General features: G+C 41.3%; 1 protein-coding gene and 1 long non-coding RNA gene across 6 annotated transcripts in view; one reads left to right on the top strand and one right to left on the bottom strand.

The window, feature by feature from the left end:
- LOC130357666 (uncharacterized) overlaps window positions 1-7,040 on the top strand; it is a 45,124-nt gene extending 38,084 nt beyond the window's left edge. Inside the window, exon 3 of the long non-coding RNA XR_008889215.1 lies at window positions 6,659-7,040. This is a non-coding gene — a long non-coding RNA (uncharacterized LOC130357666). The remainder of the gene's footprint in view (window positions 1-6,658) is intronic.
- A 6,537-nt stretch (window positions 7,041-13,577) lies between these two features.
- ARHGEF25 (Rho guanine nucleotide exchange factor 25) overlaps window positions 13,578-23,255 on the bottom strand; it is a 360,287-nt gene continuing 350,609 nt past the window's right edge. For 4 of the 5 annotated variants that reach the window (XM_056562582.1, XM_056562584.1, XM_056562585.1 and 1 more), the window contains 4 exons: window positions 20,092-20,272; window positions 17,143-17,363; window positions 16,877-17,026; window positions 13,578-16,482 (listed from right to left, as the gene is read on the bottom strand). In XM_056562582.1, coding sequence (XP_056418557.1) covers window positions 16,378-16,482; window positions 16,877-17,026; window positions 17,143-17,363; window positions 20,092-20,272 — 657 coding nt within the window. In that variant the 3' untranslated portion in view covers window positions 13,578-16,377. The remainder of the gene's footprint in view (window positions 16,483-16,876; window positions 17,027-17,142; window positions 17,364-20,091; window positions 20,273-23,255) is intronic. The other variant, XM_056562583.1, reaches the window with a different exon arrangement.

Here is a 23,255-nt window from a genome sequence, read left to right as displayed (position 1 = left end):
CTAAGGTCTCCACAGAAAATGTGACAGATCAGAACAGTTGTAAAAAAGCAAAACGTAGGGAAAAGTGCAAAATGTACCCCTTTAACCCCTTAAGGACTCAGCCCATTTTGGCCTTAAGGTCTCAGACAATTTAATTTTTACGTTTTCATTTTTTCCTCCTTGCCTTCTAAAAATCATAAATCTTTTATATTTTCATCCACAGACTAGTATGAGGGCTTGTTTTTTGCGCGACCAGTTGTCCTTTGTAATGACATAACTCATTATATCATAAAATGTATGGCGCAACCAAAAAACACTATTTTTGTGGGGAAATTAAAACGAAAAACGCAATTTTGCTAATTTTGGAAGGTTTCGTTTTCACGCCGTACAATTTATGGTAAAAATGACGTGTGTTCTTTATTCTGAGGGTCAATACGATTAAAATGATACCCATTATTACATACTTTTATATTATTGTTGTGCTTTAAAAAAATCACAAACTTTTTAACCAAATTAGTACGTTTATAATCCCTTTATTTTGATGACCTCTAACTTTTTTATTTTTCCGTATAAGCGGCGGTATGGGGGCTCATTTTTTGCACCATGATCTGTACTTTTTTTTGATACCACATTTGCATATAAAAAACTTTTAATACATTTTTTATAATTTTTTTTAATAAAATGTATTAAAAAAGTAGCAATTTTGGACTTTCTTTTCCGTTCACGCCGTTCACCGTACGGGATCATTAACATTTTATTTTAATAGTTTGGACATTTACGCACGCGGTGATACCAAATATGTCTATTAAAAAAAAATTACGCTTTTTGGGGGTAAAATAGGAAAAAACGGACGTTTTACTTTTTTATTGGGGGAGGGGATTTTTCACTTTTTTTTTACTTTTACATTTTTTTTTACACTTGAATAGTCCCCATAGGGGACTATTCATAGCAATACCATGATTGCTAATACTGATCTGTTCTATGTATAGGACATAGAACAGATCAGTGTTATCGGCTATCTTCTGCTCTGGTCTGCTCGATCTCAGACCAGAGCAGGAGACGCCGGGAGCCGGACGGAGGAAGGTGAGGGGACCTCCGTGCGGCGTTCTGAATGATCGGATTCCTGCAGCAGCGCTGCGGGCGATCCGATCATTCATTCAAATCGCGCACTGCCGCAGATGCCGGGATCTTTATTGATCCCGGCACCTGAGGGGTTAATGGCGGACGCCCACGAGATCGCGGGCGTCGGCCATTGCCGGCGGGTCCCTGGCTGCGATCAGCAGCCGGGATCAGCCGCGCATGACACGGGCATCGCTCCGATGCCCGCGGTTATGCACAGAACGTAAATGTACGTCCTGGTGCGTTAAGTACCACCGCACCAGGACGTACATTTACGTCCTGCGTCCTTAAGGGGTTAAGGACCGAGCGTTTTTCCACTTTCATTTTTTCCTCCTTACCCTTAAAAATCATAACCCTTTCAATTTTGCACCTAAAAATCCACATGATGGCTTATTTTTTGCACCATCAATTCTACTTTGTAATGACATGAGTCATTTTACCCAAAAATCTACGGCGACAAAATTGAAGAAAAAACACCATTTTGTAACTTTTGGGGGCTTCTGTTTCTACGCAGTACATTTTTCGGTAAAAATTACACAATCTTTATTCTGTAGGTCCATATGGTAATAATGATACCCTACTTATATAGGTTTGATTTTGTTGTACTTCTGGAAAGAATCATAACTACGTGCATGAAAATGAATGTTTAAAATGGTAATTTGCTGACCCCTATAACATATTTATTTTTCCGCATTTGGGGCAGTATGAGGGCTCATTTTTTGTGCCGTAGGAACTGTCCAGATTCCCAATTGCAAACACATGCTGCTCTGGACAGTTCCTAAAATGGACAGCAGAGTCAAGCAGAGAATTCCAAAAAGAAAAGCATTTCCCATCAGTACTGCAAAACTTACAAGTTACTCCAGCTCTGATGGGACAGTCAGGCAGCATACACAATGATATCAGTGACTACAGGTGACGTCTTCTCTATAGTGAAGCAGAATACACAATGATATCAGTGACTACAGGTGACGTCTTCTCTATAGTGAAGAGAATACACAATGATATCAGTGACTACAGGTGACGTCTTCTCTATAGTGAGGAGAATACACAATGATATCAGTGACTACAGGTGACGTCTTCTCTATAGTGAGGACAATACACAATGATATGAGTGATTACAAGTGACGTCTTCTCTACAGTGAGGACAATACACAATGATATTAGTGACTACAGATGACATCTTCTCTATAGTAAGGAGAATACACAATGATATCATTGACTACAGGTGACGTCTTCTCTATAGTGAGGAGAATACACAATGATATCATTGACTACAGGTGACGTCTTCTCTATAGTGAGGAGAATACACAATGATATCAGTGACTACAGGTGACCTCTCTATAGTGAGGAGAATATACAATTATATCAGTAATTACAGGTGATGCCTTCTCTATAGTGAGGAGAATACAGAATGATATCAGTGACTACAGGGGATATCTCTAGAGTGAGGAGAATACACAATGATATCAGTGACTACAGGTGACGTCTTCTCTATAGTGAGAATACACAATGATATCAGTGCCTACATGTGACATCTTCTCTATAGTGAGAATACACAATGATATCAGTGACAACAGGTGACGTCTTCTCTATAGTGAGGAGAATACACAATGATATCAGTGACTACAGGTGACGTCTTCTCTATAGTAAGGAGAATACACAATGATATCAGTGACTACAAGTGACATTTTCTCTATAGTCTTTCCTTATCTAATTTAGATGTACTGAAGACTCTGTTTCAGTCAGAGGCACACTTGTCACTTGAGTCTCTGGATCCTCTTGGACTTGACTCGCAGTCTGCTCTTCAGCTCCCCCAGCAGTCTGGCAGACCCCTATCTAGTGACTGCTGACTCTCCTTGTCCTCAGCCTCTGCTGAGTAACTCTCAACTAGTGTGTGGTGCAAGTCAGGTGTTGTGGGCCTACCAGGTGTACCTGTTCTAGTCACTTGACAGTCTTTCATTCACGGTACTTTCTTACACCACTAGGCACACTATGCATACTCTACTGTGGGACCCTGAACTCTAACAAAGGAACCACATTTTTACCATCTACTATCAGCTCACACAGGTTTTCTTTTGTCCTGTCTGAGTTGGCAGCAGTACACATTACTTCAGAAAACATAGGCATGGGTTTTTCACAAAAAACATTATCACATTGCATATGTTCAAAATTTACAGGACAGTTCATAGCAATATGACAAAACTCATGCAAAGTGTGTTTTGTAAAATTTTCTCCCAGTCCTGCATGCAACATTTTCTTTTCACCAGACTTTTCTAGTCCAATCTGCAAAGTGTGAACAGTGCCATCAGTCTTCATAAGGGGTTCCCCACACACTTTAATTTTCACAAGCAGTAAAAGGAAGAAAAGACCCCCAGAATTTCTCCTGAGTACGGAAATACCCCATGTGTGGATCAGGAGTGAGAGCACACTATGTACATTTGAGGTTTAAATTGGTGATTTGCACAGAGGTGGCTTATTTTACAGCGGTTCTGACATAAACGCAAAACAATTAATACCCACATATGACCCAATTTTGGAAACTACATCCCAAGTAGTATAGTGAGCCTTAACACCCCACAGGTGTTTGACAATTATCGTTAAAGTTGAATGTGAAAATGAAAAAAAAAAATGCTGGTGTTACCCTACATTATTCAATTTTCACAAAGGAAAATAGGAAAAAAGCCCCCCCCCAAAAAAAAATAAAAAATTTGTACCACAATTTCTAAGTATGGAAATACCACATATGTGGATGTAAAGTGCTCTGCGGACGAACTACAATGCTCAGAAGAGAAGGAGCTCCATTGGGCTTTTGGAGAGAGAATGTGTCCAAAATTGAAGGCCATGTGTGTTTACAAAGCCCCCGTGGTGCCAGAACAGTGGACCCCCCCCCACATGTGACCCCATTTTGAAAACTACAACCCTCACAGAATGTAATAATGGGTGCACTGAGCATTTACACCCCACAGGTGTCTGACAGATTTTTGGAACAGTGGTCCGTGAAAATGAAAAATGTAATTTGACAAATCTTCCCCATAGTAAGGCTGGGTTCACATCATGTTTTCAGCCATACGGGACCGCATACGGCTGGGGGGAGCTAAAACCAGGCGCTTCCGTATCCCTGCCGTATGCCGCCCGTATGTAATTCATTTCAATGAGTTGACCGGAGTGAAACGCTGACTCCGATCGGCTCATTTTTTCCCCGTATGCGGTTTTCCACCGGACCTAAAACCGTGGTCGACCACGGTTTTAGATCTGGTGGGAACACTGCATACCAGGCTAAAAAATGAGCCGACCGGAGTCAGCGTTTCACTCTGGTCGGCTCATTGAAATTAATTACACAGATACAGGAGCGCCCGATATTAGCTCCCCCCAGCCGTATGCGGTCCTGTATGGCTGAAAATGTGATGTGAACCCAGCCTGACTACTAGGATGATGAGTGTTATCGTCATCCTAGTAGTTACTATGGGGAAGATTTGTCAAAACCTGTGTAGAAGAAAAGTGCAGTTGCCCATAGCAACCGATCAGATGGCTTCTTTTATTTTTCAGAGGCCTTTTTTTAAATGAAAGAAAAAATCTGATGATTGCTAAGGGCAACTGCACCACCCTTTACACAGATTTTGATAAATCTTCCCATATGTGTTAAAATTTTTGACTGCAGATTTACTCCTGCAATGAGAGTAGGGCAACAAACCGCAGATTGAAGCTCTCCCCCTAGTGGTCTGAACGCCCAGACCCTGTATGACATGTCAAAAGTTTTATTTTTTTTATATCGATAGTAACACTAAGTAAATCAGTTTCACACACTAAAGACAAAAACCTACATTGAGTCTGAACAGAAATTGACATGTGATAGAAGCTACAGATTTGTTGCAGATTTTCCCTATTGACTTCAGTGAAGGAGTCTGAAACCACCATATATCCACAGTGTTGCTGCAAAATATCAGTAAAATCAATGTAAAAGTGAATTTTTCTGTGATTTTTTTAAATATGTACCTAATTCCACAGCAGGAAATCTGAAACAAATCCACATCAAAATCCATACAATTGGTGCAGATTTGCCATTGTGAGTTATGCACTAAATGCAGGTTTTCTGCTGCGTATACGTCCTGTGTACCCTAAGGCTAAGTTTCTACTTGTTTTTTTTATGGAAAAACGCCAAGAAAAACGCCAATTCTGCCGCACAGCATTTTTTCCGCCATAAAACGCTGCGGCTAGATGTTAGCTGTGAATCAATGAGAAATTGCAAAATTCTTATTCCACTTGGTGTTTTTTTTTTAAATCCTTTTGGTGTTTACAGGAGGATCACAGCGGGTGTCAGGAGTGACATCCACTGTGATCTTTCCTTAACTGCAGGTACTACTACTATCAACATGGAGCACACTCTGCTCCATGCTGGGAGCAGTAGTACCTGCATTAATAGACAGATCGCAAGAGGTGTCAGAAATTACACTCACTGCGATCTGTCAATTAATGCAGGTACTACAGCTCCCAGCATGGAGCAGAGTGTGCTCCATGTTGGGAGTAGTAGTACTTGCAGTTAAGAACAGATCACAGCGGGTATCACTACTGACACCGATCGTCCTATCTATAGCAGAGATGTGGTGCTGCTGTATACAGCGCCCGCATCTCTGCACTATACTCCGGCAGGCCATTCACTCATTCATATTTCCCTCAGAGAGCGGTGATTGGCTGCAACCATCCAGCCAATCAACACTCTGGGCGGAAAATATAAATGATTAATGTTCTATTCACATCACTGGCCGGAGTATAGTGCAGAGATGTGAGCGCTGTATAGAGCCGCTCCTCATCTCTGCTATATTATGGATGATCGCATTGGGTGTCATGACTAACACCCGGGGCCATATGTCTATTAGTACAGGTACTACTACTCCCATCATGGAATAGTCTGTTCCATGCTGGGAGTAGTAGTATTACCTAAAAAATAGAGGAACAAAGTGAAACACACACTTCATTAAAAATTTATTAAAATTTTGTGATAAAATATATACATTTCGTTTAATAAAATGTTTTCCATCACTACTGCATCCTTTTTTTTTTATTTAGCACCCAACAAATTTTGGGTACCAAAAAAAAACTGCCAAGGTGCAATTTCCACACAAATGAAAAAATGGCAGAAAATACGCCAGACGCAGGAAATTGCACAGCCGTTTTTTCAGACAGCTTTACATCCTGCAATCAAATATGCACAGGATACTGTATGTGGGAATACACCCTAAGGGCAGGGTCACACGGGGCGTATTTCATGCTGCGGATGCGCTGGGGGCAGTCACAGAGAGACTGCAGAGGATGCGGTCAGGTAGGATGCGGTCAGGTAGCTCTGTGTGTCCGATCATAGTCGCGGATTAACCATTGTTGAAATCTACTCTCTGTGACTTTCTTTGGCGCATCCGCAGCATAAAATTTAATCTCAGTTTTCAGGATGGGTTGGACTTACAGTGGTCGGCCCCGATCAATCAGCTATTTTTTTCCCTATCCTGTGGAATAGAAATACCCCTTTAAGTTACTGATATTGTTTTATTTCATTTATAATATCTTGCAGGTAAATATGCCTTGTCCTATAAGAAGACAATGATTAAAAGACAGTTCATACGGTTTGATTCCTAAGCGCTTATGTTCTCTGTTTGCATACTGATGGCTCCGCTGGCTTCTCAAGTATAGTAGAATACCTGTGTCTTGGAAAATTAAAGGGTCCACCATAAACCAATATACAGTAGCTTTCACTTCTTAATGTCTAAAGTAGTCAGCTGACAAAAGAGATCATACACTGACATCTGCTGGTCACAAGTTAAACTGCTCTGGAAAACCAAAATATAAAAAAATATGTGAGCCTAGCCAAATTATTGGGGCTTATATAGGATTCTTTTTCTAAACCTATTTTAGGGAACATTAATACCGTAATTTATTAAGATGAAGCAGTGTCTCTCAACCAGGGTGCCTCCAACGGTTGCAAAACTACAACTCTCAGCATGCCCGGACAGCCAAAGGCTGTCCGGGCATGCTGGGAGTTGTAGTTTTGCAGCATCTGAAGCCACCCTAGTTGGGAAACACTAGGAAAGAGTGACAATCCCGCTGAAGAAGGAAAGTCACCTCTGGGTAATAATGATGTAGACTGCAGCAGCTTAGTGGATTAAAGGGGTTATCCAAGAAAAAAAAACTTTTTTTTTATATATATATATATATCAACTGGCTCTAGAAAGTTAAACAGATTTGTAAATTACTTCTATTAAAAAATCTTAATCCTTTCAGTACTTATGAGCTTCTGAAGTTGAGTTGTTCTTTTCTGTCTAAGTGCTCTCTGATGACACGTGTCTCGGGAAACGCTAAGTTTAGAAGAAAATCCCCATAGCAAACCTCTTCTAAACTGGGCGTTTCCCGAGACAGGTGTCATCAGAGAGCACTTAGACAGAAAAGAACAACCTTAACTTCAGAAGCTCATAAGTACTGAAAGGATTAAGATTTTTTAATAGAAGTAATTTGCAAATCTGTTTAACTTTCTGGAGCCAGTTGATATATAAAAAAAAAGTTTTTTTCCTGGAATACCCCTTTAACTTCTGACACTTGAACTTTTGTCTTGTTTCAGCTGTTACCAACTCAGATACATTCTTACGCTTCTATTAACAAGACACGTGCAGAAAGGGAATTTTGATTTGTTACCAGTTTAGGCCACGTTCACACTGCGTAATTTGTGTAGAATGTCCACACGGAAATCACTTGCGGACATTCCGCACATTTGAAGAATCCGGCGGCTGCTAGGACCGTCTTATTGACGGCAATGCATTTCCGAGCTAAATCCACAAAAAGAATAGACAAGTCTGCCGTGGAAAGACACACAAACATCTGCCGCGAAAATTCCACTGTGTGAACAATGCAGCAAAATCCCATTGAAATGAATGGGACTCTGCTGCTGCAGCGGAATGTCCATGTGGAATTCCGCATAGACACTCCTCCGCATGAAGATAGCCTTATGCCTTGAGTTATTTTAACCAGTCAAATTTGGAAATGTATTATCCCCAATGTGTGATCAGTAAGGGATAGATGAAGAAAGGAAGCCACCAAACCACCATGTGAAAGTTCACCTTTGATATAACAAAAGCTTTATTAGTAAACAAAAACATCTCATATTCTGCACCCCCCGATCCCGCTACCATCCCCAATCCGAGCCTCCATTTATATTTGTACAACATAGTGCTGAGATCAGACAGTATTCCATAAAACATGCATATACAAGATTATAATACAACGGCCTCTCCTCCAAAAAGGACATCGGAGAAGCAGGCAGTAGAAGGAAACAATAAGATCTGGAGGGCTCCCTGTGTGTGCTACTCTGTGGTTTTCCCAGTAGAAATGGATTTTCCTTTGACATATCCCTATGTGTATTGAATAAATACCCTGTGGCCCATACAAACTTTACAGTGAGGTGACTGTGCAGTGACACCACAAATCCCTTGACGTTCAATGATGCACGTAACTCGGACGTACTGTATGTTGTAAGGAATATATGGAGACAAACTGAAATAACTGTAAAAAATCCGTACTTCTGGGGGTCACAACTGCTGAAATTGACTCTCTGTAATCCTGGTATAGCCTGACCTAAAATATCCAGGGATCTGGATGACTCTATCCTGTTTTATTATTAGAGTACATTCCCAAGTACCAGTCAGATCTTGCAATATAATGAAGTTTCAAGGGAATCTGTCAGCTCTACATGATGCATTGAGATAACCACAGTGCTGGATAGCTGTTGGGGCCCATTCACATGGCTGAATTTCTGAGTGGAATCCAGAATAAATATTCTTCTTGAATTCTGATGCAGCAGCCTTCCATTGATTTTTACTGGGATTCTGCTGCACGTTGGACACAGTAGAATGTCCGTGATGAAAAAAAACTCTGTAAAGGAAATTCTAATTCCCGACTCCACAGAAAAAAATAACATGTTCATTCTTTCAGCGGAATCTTTTAGAAAATACATTGGCGTCTATGAAGACTGCACATTTCCGAGCAGCTCTAGCGCTGACTTATTTGAAGGTAGCCCGCCTTACACAGAAAGCGGATATTCTGCCATCTCAATGGCAATAAAGTGTAATAAATAAAATGGCACATTTGATGGAGCTGGTGGTTTATCCAAAATTTATAAAAATACTTTCTGGGTGGTGCCAAGCTCCCTCCTTGACTTATACAGTATACAGAGCTTGGCTTACACCTGAGCCCTATACCAAAATCCTGCATTTGTGCAATGGATGCCAAAAGACTTGCACTGCACATGGCCTGCTATTGGCATTCACAGTGCAGGCACAGGATTTCAGTACAGGGATCTGCTGTAAGCCGAGTCCTGTTTGTCAGTCAAGATTGGGCATAGAGGGGAAGGGGAGCAAGGAGGTGTGCCAAGCCACGGCACTTCAGCAGTTTGGTACCGCCTCTTTAATACAGAAAAAGGGGAATTTATATAAACAACCCGTTCCTAATTTTTCACGTTGTGCCTCCACATTACCAACAGCGGGAAACTAACAGTGGTACTACAACTGTGATTTACCACAGAAACAATCCTAAGGGTGCGTTCACACGAGCGGATCCCCAGCGCGTATTACACTCGGATCCGCCGCTGAAGGACCGCTGTATGCTGCCTTTACAGGTACCTGCTCGGAGCAGCAATACGCCGCTACAAGCAGACACACTGAAGCGATGTGCGAGTCGTTGCGCATGCGCGGTGTACTCGCACACATCGCGAACGCTCCCCCTGCTCTATGAGCTAGGTTGAGAGCTGCCGCAATGTGCGAGTATACTACGCATGGCAACTCGCACATCGCAGTGTGTCTGCTCATAGCAGCGGATTGCTTCTCCGAGCAGGCACCTGTAAAGGCACCATGCAGCGGTCCTTCAGCAGCGGATCGCAGTGTAATACGCACTGGGGATCCGCTCGTGTGAACGTACCCTTAGACCATTTGCTAGAGCTTCTTGAGATATATATATATAATTAAAACTGTGACCAACTCACATCTATTAAGCACAACTATGGCTACCACCAGTACTTGTGAACATAGCTTTATACACTTAACTTAATTGAAATGAGACATAATTCATAAAACTTTCAGCCATAGAGATGGGTTGTATTCATTACTTATTAAAAGTATTGGATTATAAAATTATGACCGCTTTTTTTTCTAGAAACAGCACCACACTTGTCCATAGGCCTTGTCTGGGATTTCAGATTAGCTCTATTTTAGTGAATGGAGCGGAGCGACAACATGACACACAACCCATAGACACATAGGGGGAGATTTATCAAAACTTGTGCAGAGGTAAAGTTGCCCATGGCAACCAATCAGATTCCTTCTTTCATTTTTCAGAGGCCTTGTTAAAAATGAAAGAAGCAATCTCATTGATTGCTATGGGCAACTTTTCCTCTGCACAGGTTTTGATAAATCTCTCCATAAGGCACTGCTTATGGAAGAAAGCGGCCATGATTTTCTAAAATTGTATATCACCTTTAACCATCTCCGTGGAGACACTTCCTCAGACCTCATGCAATGTGCCAGACACGGTCTCATCTTGTAAGGAAACAAGATAAACTGAGAATGCAACAAAGACCATCACTGACCGGTCTGATTTACTTCACATCTTACTGTGAGGGACTGAATTTTTGGACACATTTATAGAGGGTGAAACAAAGTGCTAGTAATAGTAACTGATCATAGGAAGGTGAAGCCATTTTTCCAACAGATGTGGATGACCAGGAAGAACGTCGAGCGAGATGTGGTCAGAGCAGTATGGATGACTTATATACAGGCTATGAGGTATTGTGTTTATATACAGATCTATTGCTCTGTAAATGTGCCCCTTTGTTTCTGGTAGAACTCATCTGATTTAATACAGATAAAACTGATAAACGTATATGTATATATATATATATATATATATATATATATATATATATATATAGGGGATGAGTATTTATCTCAGGGAGAGATTACCACTCCTGGTATGACGGAGCTACATAAGGCCATTTTGCACTCTGCGGGCATTCTGGGTAGGGGAATATGTAAAGCAGCTCATTACACCACCTTATTCAGGTAGTGTTCCCTGGTATCAGCTTAGCTCCTGTTAAGGAATATGATATTCATATTCCTTAACAGGAGCTAAGCTGATACCAGGGAACACTACCTGAATAAGGTGGTGTAATGAGCTGCTTTGCATATTCATATCATTTTAGTGATGAGACACTTTTATTATTATGGTATACCTTTTTTTAGGTATACAAATGTTCAGACATATATCTCTATAAAGAAACTTTAGAGTCCCATCTAGACTATCATGGTTGCTGGTATTTCAGGCAAAATATGGAGTTCACCATATTCCTCATTCTGGGGTTTGTGCCGATACCGGTCTCCCTGTTTAAAGGAGGCGGGCTGCGTCACCGGGGCTGGAAATATATTGAAAATAAAACCATGTCACAGGCTGTCAGGGAATGATGGGAGTTGTAGTTCCATATCAGATGGAGAGGCACATGTTAAGGAACACTGCACTAGGCAGACCTTATAACCCAAATCATTCACACACCAACAAACCTCTTTTTCATATCCTATATCCATTCTCGGATATTAAAGGGGTATTCCAGGCCACAACTTTTTTTTATATATCAACTGGCTCCGGAAAGTTAAACAGATTTGTAAATTACTTCTATTAAAAAATCTTAATCCTTCCAATAGTTATTAGCTTCTGAAGTTGAGTTGTTGTTTTCTGTCTAACTGCTCTCTGATGATTCACGTCCCAGGAGCTGTGCAGCTCCTATGGGGATATTTTCCCATCATGCACAGCTCCCGGGACGTGACATCATCATTGAGCAGTTAGACAGAAAACTTCAGAAGCTAATAACTATTGGAAGGATTAAGATTTTTTAATAGAAGTAATTTACAAATTTGTTCAACTTTCTGGAGCCAGTTGATATATATAAAAAAGGGTTTTGCCTGGAATACCCCTTTAAGCATACTTGTAAATTGGGAATTATAGGGTTTATTCGAAAAACAGAGCAGATTTGAAAAACAGCACCACACCTGTCTTCGAGTTGTGTGCGGTATTGCAGCTCAGTTCCATTACAGTGACTGGAGCCCGGTTGTAATACCAAACACAACCTAACAACAGGTGTGGTGCTGTCTTTGGAAGAAATTAGCTCTGTTTTTCTATTCCTGGACAATGCCTTTAAAATAAATGTATAAAATGTTTTTGTATTTATGCTACAGACATATACACACTATTTCCTAAACTGGTAAATGGGTGTCTATCTAAGCTATAAGAGGATGACATTCAGATGGATTTTGGTCTTCTTCAGTAATTTAGTTACAAATGAGATTACCAATGTTCTTTGTGATATTACTAGATATTCATTGTTCATTGATAATCTCATATACGGGACTCGGCCTCTCATGACCTGCTCTGGTTTTCCTGCAGAAGAAATGTACCCAGCAGTTCAGATTGTATATCTTCTACTATTTGGTATAATGCTGTTTTAAATATATGGCTTAGGGTGGTGACACGCAATAGGCGTATAAAGGGAGAAGTCATTTATGGCAGATGTCACATTATTGCAATCATTGAATAGCACGACTATGGCTTTGTACGGTTAAGGAAAGCATCAGACTTTAGCTTATAATGTCCACATATACCTCTTGACTTGTTCAGAAGCGCAAACCACTGTCATTTGTTTCACTTTTTTCATTTGCTATAGTGGATGGGAGTAGAAATACAATGCTCCTGTGTTCCAGAAACAGCACCACGCCTGTCCATAGGTTGAGTCTGGTATTGTAGCTCAGCTCCATTACAGTTAAATAATCACTGTCATTTAAAAAAAATCAATAGCTCAAGTCAATACAACTTTGTAATATATCTATTAAAGAAAAATGCATACTTCTCCCCTTAGCAGCCCCCCCCCCCCCCTCAAACTCACAACTCATTCTGCTAAACTGCTCAAGTCCATCCTACAAGGCAAGACTGACTAGCAGCACACTCAGTGATCAGGTTGTTTGTTGCCCATACAAAAAAATGGGGAAAAGTGTAGGTGGGAGTACCAACAGAGAGAAAAAAGTGAATGGAAAGACTGCAGAGAGACTTAAAGGAGTAGTCCGGCGCGCACTTTTTTCATTTTATCCCGTCCGGGCTGCAAAATAAAAGAAAACACACTTTCTCTTACCTGCCAACGAGCCCCCGGAGCTCCGTTACAGGTGTTCGGTCCCCGGGCTGTATTCTTCTTACTTCCTGTTAGCCCGGCACGTCACACGGAGCTTCAGCCTATGAATGGCCGAGGCGGGACATCGCTGCGGCCGGCGATAGGCTGAATCTCCGTGTGACGTGCCGGGCTAACAGGAATAAGAAGAATACAGCCCGGGGACCGAACAACTGTACCGGAGTGTACCGGAGCTCCGGGGGCTCGTTGGCAGGTAAGAGAAAGTGTGTTTTCTTTTATTTTGCAGCCCGGACGGGATAAAATGAAAAAAGTGCGCGCCGGACTACTCCTTTGAAAGAGTTAAGGCCATGGCCACACATAGTATTTTAGTCAGTATTTTGCTTTTGCCAAAACATGGAGTAGGTACAAAAACTAGGTGAAAATCTTTCTATTATAGTTTCCCTCTTAATCGACTACACTTCTGGTTTTGGTTTTACAATAATGATCAAAATACTGAGAAAAATACTATGTGTGAACATAGCCTAAGTATTACTCTATTCCAGTGCTTGATTCACTTCTGCTCTATAATATCCTCCATGCTGCTGCTTCTTAGGGTGTGCTATAGAGATAAAGAGAAACAGGATCTTCTCTTCTATGTGTGTGCATGCAGTGTATTATAGCCATATCATAGAGAATAGGCTACACTTACTACTCACGACAACTGAAAATTAGAAATGGAGCCTGCAGGGCAGAACTCTGGTGAAAAAATGCAAGCTATATAATGGGACTTATGCACACACACATATTCTGAAAAGCATCTTGAAATGGTAGGTACACGTTAAAGGGGCTTAGCTGTTATACCATACACAACCTGCAAACTGGTGTAGCACTGTCTTTGAAGTAAGCATTCAAGAATGAATGCAATAGAATTCTTCATCTATTCCCCACCAAAATGGATACTCTGTTACATATAAATACATTACTTACATTCTTTGGCTATCCCTTCTTTGGCTCCTGTTGCTTTCATTATAAACTATATGTAAGAAGCATCAGCTGGACTTCCCAAGCTGCCATATACACCATGTGAAAAGTAGGTGTATAACAGATCTGGCATACAAATGAGATGAGACGTTCTTTAGATTCTCACCCCTGACTTCTTTGGGCTTCATACTTACATTATTTAATAACAATATTCTTTTATATCAAAGTTTTATATATAATTAGGAGGGTGGGCATGACTGTTAGGATCATGGGAAACATCTGAACAACAACATTCATGCAAACCTTTTGTTCATTACAACAGTTTAGTAAAATTACATGGGAAATACTGTGTTTGCACAATAGTATGGAAGAGGGCAGGATTAACCCCTTCAGAACTGCATTTCCATAAGTTTAAAAAGATTTCAACAGACGGCAAATAAACCAGGCTAAGTAGGAGCCATTTGGGATACAAATAGTCATCAGTGACCTTAAAGGGGTATTCTGGCTCCCCTATCCAAAGGATAGGGGATAAGATGTATGATCACCGGGGTTCTGCTGCTGGGGACCCCCTGTGACCTCGGTGCAGCTCCTGGCATTCTGTGCCGGATGCTGCCTCCGGGACCGGAAGGTGACATCACGGCCACTAGTGACGTGACGCCAAGCCCCCTCCATTCATGTCTATGGGATAGGGGATAAGATGTATAAAGCCAGAATACCCTTAGCTATGCCCCCCCCCCCCCCCCCCCATGCCTGTGTGCTGGCTGGACAGCTCATCTGTTAACAAGATGTCTCCCTATGAATAAGCATGTTATATACACATCACTCTGCCTCCTCCATTGCATTAGACGGTGCAGTAACAAACAGTGCAGGGGCAGTGGAGAAGGGAGAGTGTTGTGTATCATCACATACTCCTCCAAAAGATGCAATCTTATGGATGGATGAGCTGGCCAGCCACCACATGGGTGCAGGGGGTTCTGAACAGGGCTACAGTGAAGGCTCAACATATGAGTAACTCCCTCATGTAATTCATTACTGCAGTGGCCAACCCCTTTCATACAAACCTATAGAAAAGGACATCCATGATATTATGGGAGATTTGGGTATAAATTTGTTCTATAAATAAAGGTTCTGGTTGAGAACCATTATCTAAGACTCTATCCGACCCATGGTTGTCATATAATGTACCAATGCTAAATTCTGAAGGTGCCAATAGATGGGTATAAGAATGTAGGCCTATGCACAAATACTCCAGCTATAAATCAACATTCTGATAACCTATAAATATTGTTCAGTCATAGTCTTCATAGAGCATAGCGTAAACCCCAGGAAAAACTGTATGATGACCTCAATCAGGGTATAACCTATGTATTCATCCAAGAAGTGTATGTGCTAATAGTGTATAGTGTAACCAGAAAATAGAAGTATTTTAATATTGCACAACTGTTTAGAAATGGTATTGTTGATGAAACTGCATACTCCTCATACACTTTGTTGAACTTGCTGGGTATATAGAATGTGCAAATGGAGATTAATTCATCTCAATGGAGCCTGTAGAAAATGCCTCTTCCACTGAGAGCACAGTACACACCTATGTAGTTTCAGGCATAGCATTTCCATGATGCCCTGCAGTTACTCAGCATGAGATAAGTTTTTAATATTTTGCTCAGTTTCCATGATTGTCAAGTTGTCAGCGGAAAGCTTTGTATCCACAGATCAGTCTCTGTTGGATTCTGGTAATGAATGAAGTAGTTAGATATTTTCTGTTGGGGTTGGAGAAACACATAAGTTCATTTAAACCTATAGTCATAGAGTGCCATATATTGGTGTCCCACGTTTCCTTCATGTCTCTATCAAGGTAGGATTAGAAGAGTCCTTCTTCTGCTTGAGCACATAGTGAACACAGGACATCACCCAAGCAGTTCTGGGACTTCATTGCATTTTCTGTAGGAAAGTCATCAATAAACAAAGTTCCTTATAGAGCTGACATCGGACTGTAGACTGTGTATGGAAAAAGGCAAGAATAAGGTGAGTTCCCTTCTCACATGCTCCCAAGCACAGAAGTGGCCACGGATGCATTCTGCTAGTCCAGGGAACTGCTCTGACCCTGTACAGTCGGACAAAATTCACAGTTCATCCTCATCCAACTTTGCTAGTCGAGGAATAGGTGCACTCACTTCATCTGTGGCTGAGGCGTAGCCAGGGAGCTCCCGGGACAATGTGCTTAGCTTCTGGAAGAAACAGATAGGTTATAAGGTGCAAAAAATGCTTATTGTATACAGTCAGAATATAAAGTTGTTCCCCCAGTTCTTAGACTACAGGTCTTTTTGGACAAATGGCTGCATTGTTAGATTGTGGTTCAGAGGCTGCTACATACTTTGGATACTTAAAACACTAATATTTTACAGACCCAAAGGGTTGTCTGAACACGTAGGATCTTTTTTTTTCTGTGGCTTTTTGATGAATATGAAGATTGGCTGCCATCTGTAGATGTTGTCTGGTGTGTAATTGCTGTGAATGTTAGTAGTATCTCCAACAGTCCTGCTACAGTAGATGCACCCTACATAATAAAACTAAATCGATTTCATTTGCTTGCATGTGATCAAGTATTATATAACTTCTTACCCGATTGGTGGGGTCACTTTGTGGGGTTCCATTGGAGACAGTAGATGTGGAGGACTCCGGGTAAAGTTTTAAATCAAGACTGATGTGTGCAGGGGTAAGAACTGCCGGGGGGAGGACATCTGAGTGTGAACCCTTACGAGGAGCATGACCCTGAGATATTATAGGAAATTAGCAGCATAAGTGTTATTACGTTTTTTATTATTTTCACCGAGAACTTAAATATAAATAGTCCCAAAATTACAAAAAAAATAAATCCTTAAGCTTACCTTGCTTCCAAGTCGGCTATCACGAGGGTTGCTGGGCAAATAAAGGGATGGCAGGGAAGAGTTGTATGACTTGAGATTGGGCACTTTATTTCTATCCATAGAAGCAGATGAATGAGGTCTGAGACCCCCACGACTAGTATCCATCAAATTGTTGTTACTGGATCGGCCAAGACTATTGGATTTGCTTTCCCTGCGTTGGTACTCAATAGGTGACTGAAGTGCTAGAAATAGAAACACAATTGTATGTAACGTATTTTCATGGATTTATACTCATGTCTGTCTGTTTGGAGGACGCTGTTCAAGTCTCTGTTTTAACACATCAATTCATCAAACATTCAGTATTCAATTCATATAGCATCTTCTTCTATCTCCTAGTCACTTGCTAGCTCTAAATTATGACATCTAACTGACAGCATTTGCTCTAAAAACATAAAAGGGGGTTTCAGGTCACATTATATTAATGGAATATCCTCAGGATATTCTCAGTATCAGATCGGGAAGTAGCCAGCACCTGGCATCTTACCAATCAGCTATTTGCCCGAACCACAGCTCCAGCATATACCCCATGAATAGAGCCAAAAGCAGGCAGCTCTGTACAATGTGTAGTGGTTCGTTGTGTAGTGGCCATTTACTAAGGTGTATACTGGAAGAGCTGCACTTAGCACATCTACTACACAATATATGGCTCGGTTTCTCTGTGTATGCTGCGGATGTGACTTGGGTAAACAGCTGATCAGCAGGGAGTTGGGTGTCAGCAACCATCCGGTCTGATATTGATGACCGATCCGGAGCATAAGACATCAGTATGGTATAACAGGAAAACCCCTTTAACTACTAACATATACACCTAAAAACTGAATAAGGCCATGTTCACACACACAGTAAAATGTGCAAGTTTTTTGGTCCATTTGTTCTGTCTTTAACGTCCTATCTTATGGTGTAAATGTTATAGGAGTCTTAATTTTTACTAACACTTAATGACTGATGTAGTAGCATAGTGACTTCTATTCACCACACTGTACGTCCCTTCATCTATTATTTATTTTGCTTTTTTTTCTGTTGTCCACTAGAATAACACTTTTATTTGTTTCCTATTTATGACTTCCCCATGTATATTATACAAGAGCATTAGAGATCTAGCCTCCACTGTATTATACAAGACAACTAGCATTAGTGTTACCAGTCATAAACTACAGGACCCATTCTGTCAACTTTTATATTGGATCATGTCTTGTGAAGATGACATGAAGTTCGAAATGCCCTATATTCAAATAAATGTTATACACCATAGTTCCTTGGATTGTACAGCATTTCTGTAATACACTCAGTTCACTATCGCTGTCCTATTGTCAGACACAATATCAAATATGTAGACATCAACCACACTCCAATCTGTTTTAGTACATTTATTGGTAAATAATAGTTCACATGAGAATCTCTGTGCAGCGCAACACAATATATCAATTTTAAAGGCATTAAAACCAGATCAATCCAATGTTAACAGAAATCGCTTGCACCGCACATAAAGTACCAATTTATGGACATTTATGTCAGGTTGACTTTTGTAAACTTGGTATTGATCAGATGTAGGACACTATAACATAAAGAACACATCTCAGTTCCAATCTTCTTACACACCAGAAAGATCAGTATGCTTCCATTGTTGAGTGGGATCTACAGACTCAGCTGCAACATCTGTGGGCAAATGCTACACCAACCGGATCTCACCGTACCAGAGCCTACTATCAGTTGTACAGTTTTTCCCTATAAATGTCTCTTTTTGCTCTAATATTGTATATATTGCATATATCATCATTGCATTCATACTTATAAAGTTTCAGTCAATTCCATTTACGCCTTGGTGCCTTATTTTTTTTAGTCAATGAGTGTTCTACAATTTCTTTGTATCATAATGTCTGGTTCATTGTTTTGGTTGATCCAAGATAGAAAACAACTCCTGACATTCTCATCTAAATTGTGCTCTACATTGTGCTGTTCCTATCCATTTAGAAATGTATGCACAAGTTGACTTTTGTGAACTATCTGACACTGTTCAATCAGAGGTGACAGTGCCAGACTGTGTAGGGAACCAAACATTTTTATTGACAAACTAATGGTCTTGTTTTGCAATAATGGTAGATAAAATTTAAAGGGGTACTCCAGGGAACTGACATTTTCAAACAGGTATCCCCTATGCAGGCAGTCAGACCCGACAATCACCCAAGTTTTATGTAGCATTGTAGGGAAACGAGGTCACTAGTTTGCCTATTGGCAAATATATCTGTTGCTTAATTTGAGGGCCAACCAATAATATATGAGGGTCTTTTATTCCTTTTTTTTTTTTTTTTTGTGTGTGCAGACAATTTAGGGAAACACTCCATAGACGCAGAGAATGGTTATGCCCAGTTGTTAATTTAGTCACAAATATTCGTAAGAAATAACACATGAACAGCACAATGCAGAGTTATCTTTAAGAGGATGTGTATGTCTTATACTTAAAGGGGTATTCCAGGCCAAAACTTTTTTTTATATATCAACTGGCTCCGGAAAGTTAAACATATTTGTAAATTACTTCTATTAAAAAAAATCTTAATCCTTCCAATAGTTATTAGCTTCTGAAGTTGAGTTGTTGTTTTCTGTCTAACTGCTCTCTGATGACTCACGTCCCGGGAGCTGTGCAGTTCCTATGGGGATATTCTCCCATCATGCACAGCTCCCGGGACGTGACATCATCATTGAGCAGTTAGACAGAAAACTTCAGAAGCTAATAACTATTGGAAGGATTAAGATTTTTTAATAGAAGTAATTTACAAATCTGTTTAACTTTCCGGAGCCAGTTGATATATATATATATATATATATAAAAAAAAAGGTTTTGCCTGGAATACCCCTTTAACACAGTATACCCATGTGGAATGGAATAACATCCTAAGAATAGCAGTTACCTACCATTAAGAAAGTTACGTTGGCTCTCCAGTATCTGCCCAATTTCACGAACCCAGGCCATTCTAATCTCAGGGGAGGAGGCTTGCAATATGTAACGCATTAAGCTGCGATCTGTACCTCGTGATGTCAGTGCAAATTTACAGGGGTCATTATCCACAGTTTCTTCAATTCCTAGACAGCTTATCTAAAACACAGCAGAAAAAATATATGGTATTAATTAGCATCCTGCCGACTACGCCAAAAATAAAAACGGTATTCAAAAACAAAGGGAATCTATTGATAGGTAGATGAGTAGTAGAAAAATATATTAGCAATTACAAATAGCCATTTTATTTTTCCCTCCTCAGTGCCAGGCTGTAATGTGTAATGAAATGAACGCATAATTCTAAATAAACATTTTTGTAAAATACAATATAGGGCCATTTGCGAAAGCAATACAATATAATGCAGCCCTCAGATTGAAAACATGTTAGCAAAGGGTGAAGTACAATGATCCCTCAACTTACAATGGCCTCAACATACAATAGTTTCAACATACAATGGTCTTTTCTGGACCATTGTAAGTTGAAACCAGACTCAACATACAATGTTACGGACAGTCGAGATCTGTGAAACGTGTCAATGGCCGGAAGAACTGACCAATCAGAATGGGCAATTTACTGGTAAAACACCTGTATTACTGAAGCGTATGCACTGACTGATGTCTGGTAGCGCCCCCTACAGTACAGGGAGGTATTACATGTTCTGTACTCTTTACCTGTACCAGGGTTACCTGCTCCTTTGGACACCAGGTGAGGGCGACTCCATGTTACTTTTTTAGGACATTGTGTGTTCTGTACATGACCTCGAAGAATCTCATATCCTCTACATAGACCAGTGTTTCCCAAGCAGGGTGCCCCCAGCGGTTGCAAAACTACAACTCCCAGCATGCCCGGACAGCCAAAGGCTGTCCGGGCATGCTGAGAGTTGTAGTTTTGCAACAGCTGGAGGCTCCCTGCTTGGGAAACACTGACATAGACAGTGATTTACAGCTCCCAGCAGATCTTTCTTACTTTTATATGTAAGGACTTTGCTTTATCTATATCAGTTATCTACTTATTTTTCTTCAATCATCACTTTTTCCTATTTTTGGATGACATTTTGGTGCCTTTAGAACCAATTACCAGGTTTCCATAGAGTTCTGGTCTCAACATACAATGGTTTCGACATACAATGGTCGTCCCAGAACATATTAATATTGTAACTTGAGGGACCACTGTATTGTTGCTATGTAGCAATGTAACCCCCGCAAAATATTAAGAATGAGCATACATATGAACATTGGCTGAACACAGTGCTTAATGAAAAATGCACGCGACAGTGCTAAGTGACATTCTATAGTATGTGTCACGATGCCGGCTGGCAGGTAGTGGACCCTCTGTGCCAGAGAGGGATTGGCGTGGACCGTGCTAGTGGACCGGTTCTAAGCCACTACTGGTTTTCACCAGAGCCCGCCGCAAAGCGGGATGGTCTTGCTGCGGCGGTAGTGACCAGGTCGTATCCACTAGCAACGGCTCACCTCTCTGGCTGCTGAAGATAGGCGCGGTACAAGGGAGTAGGCAGAAGCAAGGTCGGACGTAGCAGAAGGTCGGGGCAGGCAGCAAGGATCGTAGTCAGGGGCAACGGCAGAAGGTCTGGAAACACAGGCAAGGAACACACAAGGAACGCTTTCACTGGCACTAAGGCAACAAGATCCGGCAAGGGAGTGCAAGGGAAGTGAGGTAATATAGGGAAGTGCACAGGTGAAAACCCTAATTGGAACCACTGCGCCAATCAGCGGCGCAGTGGCCCTTTAAATCGCAGAGACCCGGCGCGCGCGCGCCCTAGGGAGCGGGGCCGCGCGCGCCGGGACAGAACAGACGGGGAGCGAGTCAGGTAGGGGAGCCGGGGTGCGCATCGCGAGCGGGCGCTACCCGCATCGCGAATCGCATCCCGGCTGGCAGCGGGATCGCAGCGCCCCGGGTCAGAGGACGTGACCGGAGCGCTGCAGCGGAGGGAGTGAAGCGAGCGCTCCGGGGAGGAGCGGGGACCCGGAGCGCTCGGCGTAACAGTATGAATTATTAAGTGGGTACAAAATGTATTTTAAATGGTGGAAAGACACAAATCTGTATCTCTTATACAGCATAGGCAACTTCCAAAGTGCAACTTTGTAAAGTAATGCAACTTTTAATAACATGAATGCTGCATTCACATTGTGTAAATTATTTATCTCCTTTAATGATGAAGTTGGAATGTTATCAAAGCACTTAACACATTTCATAGAACACAATACACTGGAGTGCTCCGCATCTGAGTTAGTCAATAAAAACTCCAGCTCATTCTTTCCGTGCCGATGAATATTGCTTCCACTTTACTGTGGAGCGTACAACTGCAGCCAAGGTAATGTGGTCACAGGGTAATATGAAGACTGATAAATCCTATGCTCAAACTTCTTACCAAAAAAAACCAAAACAAAAGTATTATTCATCAAAATGAAAAAATGCCCCCAAACTGTCAAAAAAAAATTGGCCATGACTAATGCACAGTCCTGCTGGTGGCTAAAATTAGTATAACTGCAGTCCCTTAAAGGAGATGTCCGGTGCTCACTTTTCTTATTTTATCCGTTCCGGGCTGAAAAAGAAAAGAAAACAAACTTTCTCTTACCTGCCTAGGCTCCCCCGGTGCTCCGGTACAGGTGTTCGGTCCCCAGGCTGTATTCTTCTTACTTCCTGTTAGCCCGGCACGTCACACGGAGCTTCAACCTATCACCGGCCGCAGCGATGTCCCGCCTCGGCCGGTGATAGGCTGAAGCTCCCTGTGACGTGCCGGGCTAACAGGAAGTAAGAAAAATACAGTCCGGGGACCGAACGCCTGTACCGGAGCACCGGGGGAGCATAGGCAGGCAAGAGAAAGCTTATTTTCTTTTTTTTTTGCTGCCCGGAACGGATACAATAAGAAAAGTGAGCACCGGACATCTCCTTTAAAGGAAAAGCTAGAAATTTTTTTAAACATTTTTAGAAGATCACTGACACTGTCGATAGGTTTGGCCTAGTAATGTATGCTTAGATTAGTCACGAATGCATGTTTATTTCAATAAGAAGAGAAAGATAATGGACCCTTTTGACAGTAGGGTTTTTCCTATCAAAAGA

Source organism: Hyla sarda, chromosome 2 (assembly GCF_029499605.1).
Source record: "Hyla sarda isolate aHylSar1 chromosome 2, aHylSar1.hap1, whole genome shotgun sequence".
In the NCBI taxonomy this organism is placed as follows: domain Eukaryota; kingdom Metazoa; phylum Chordata; class Amphibia; order Anura; family Hylidae; genus Hyla; species Hyla sarda.
Note: the sequence above shows the minus strand (reverse complement) of the source record. Positions and strands in the feature narration are given on the sequence as shown.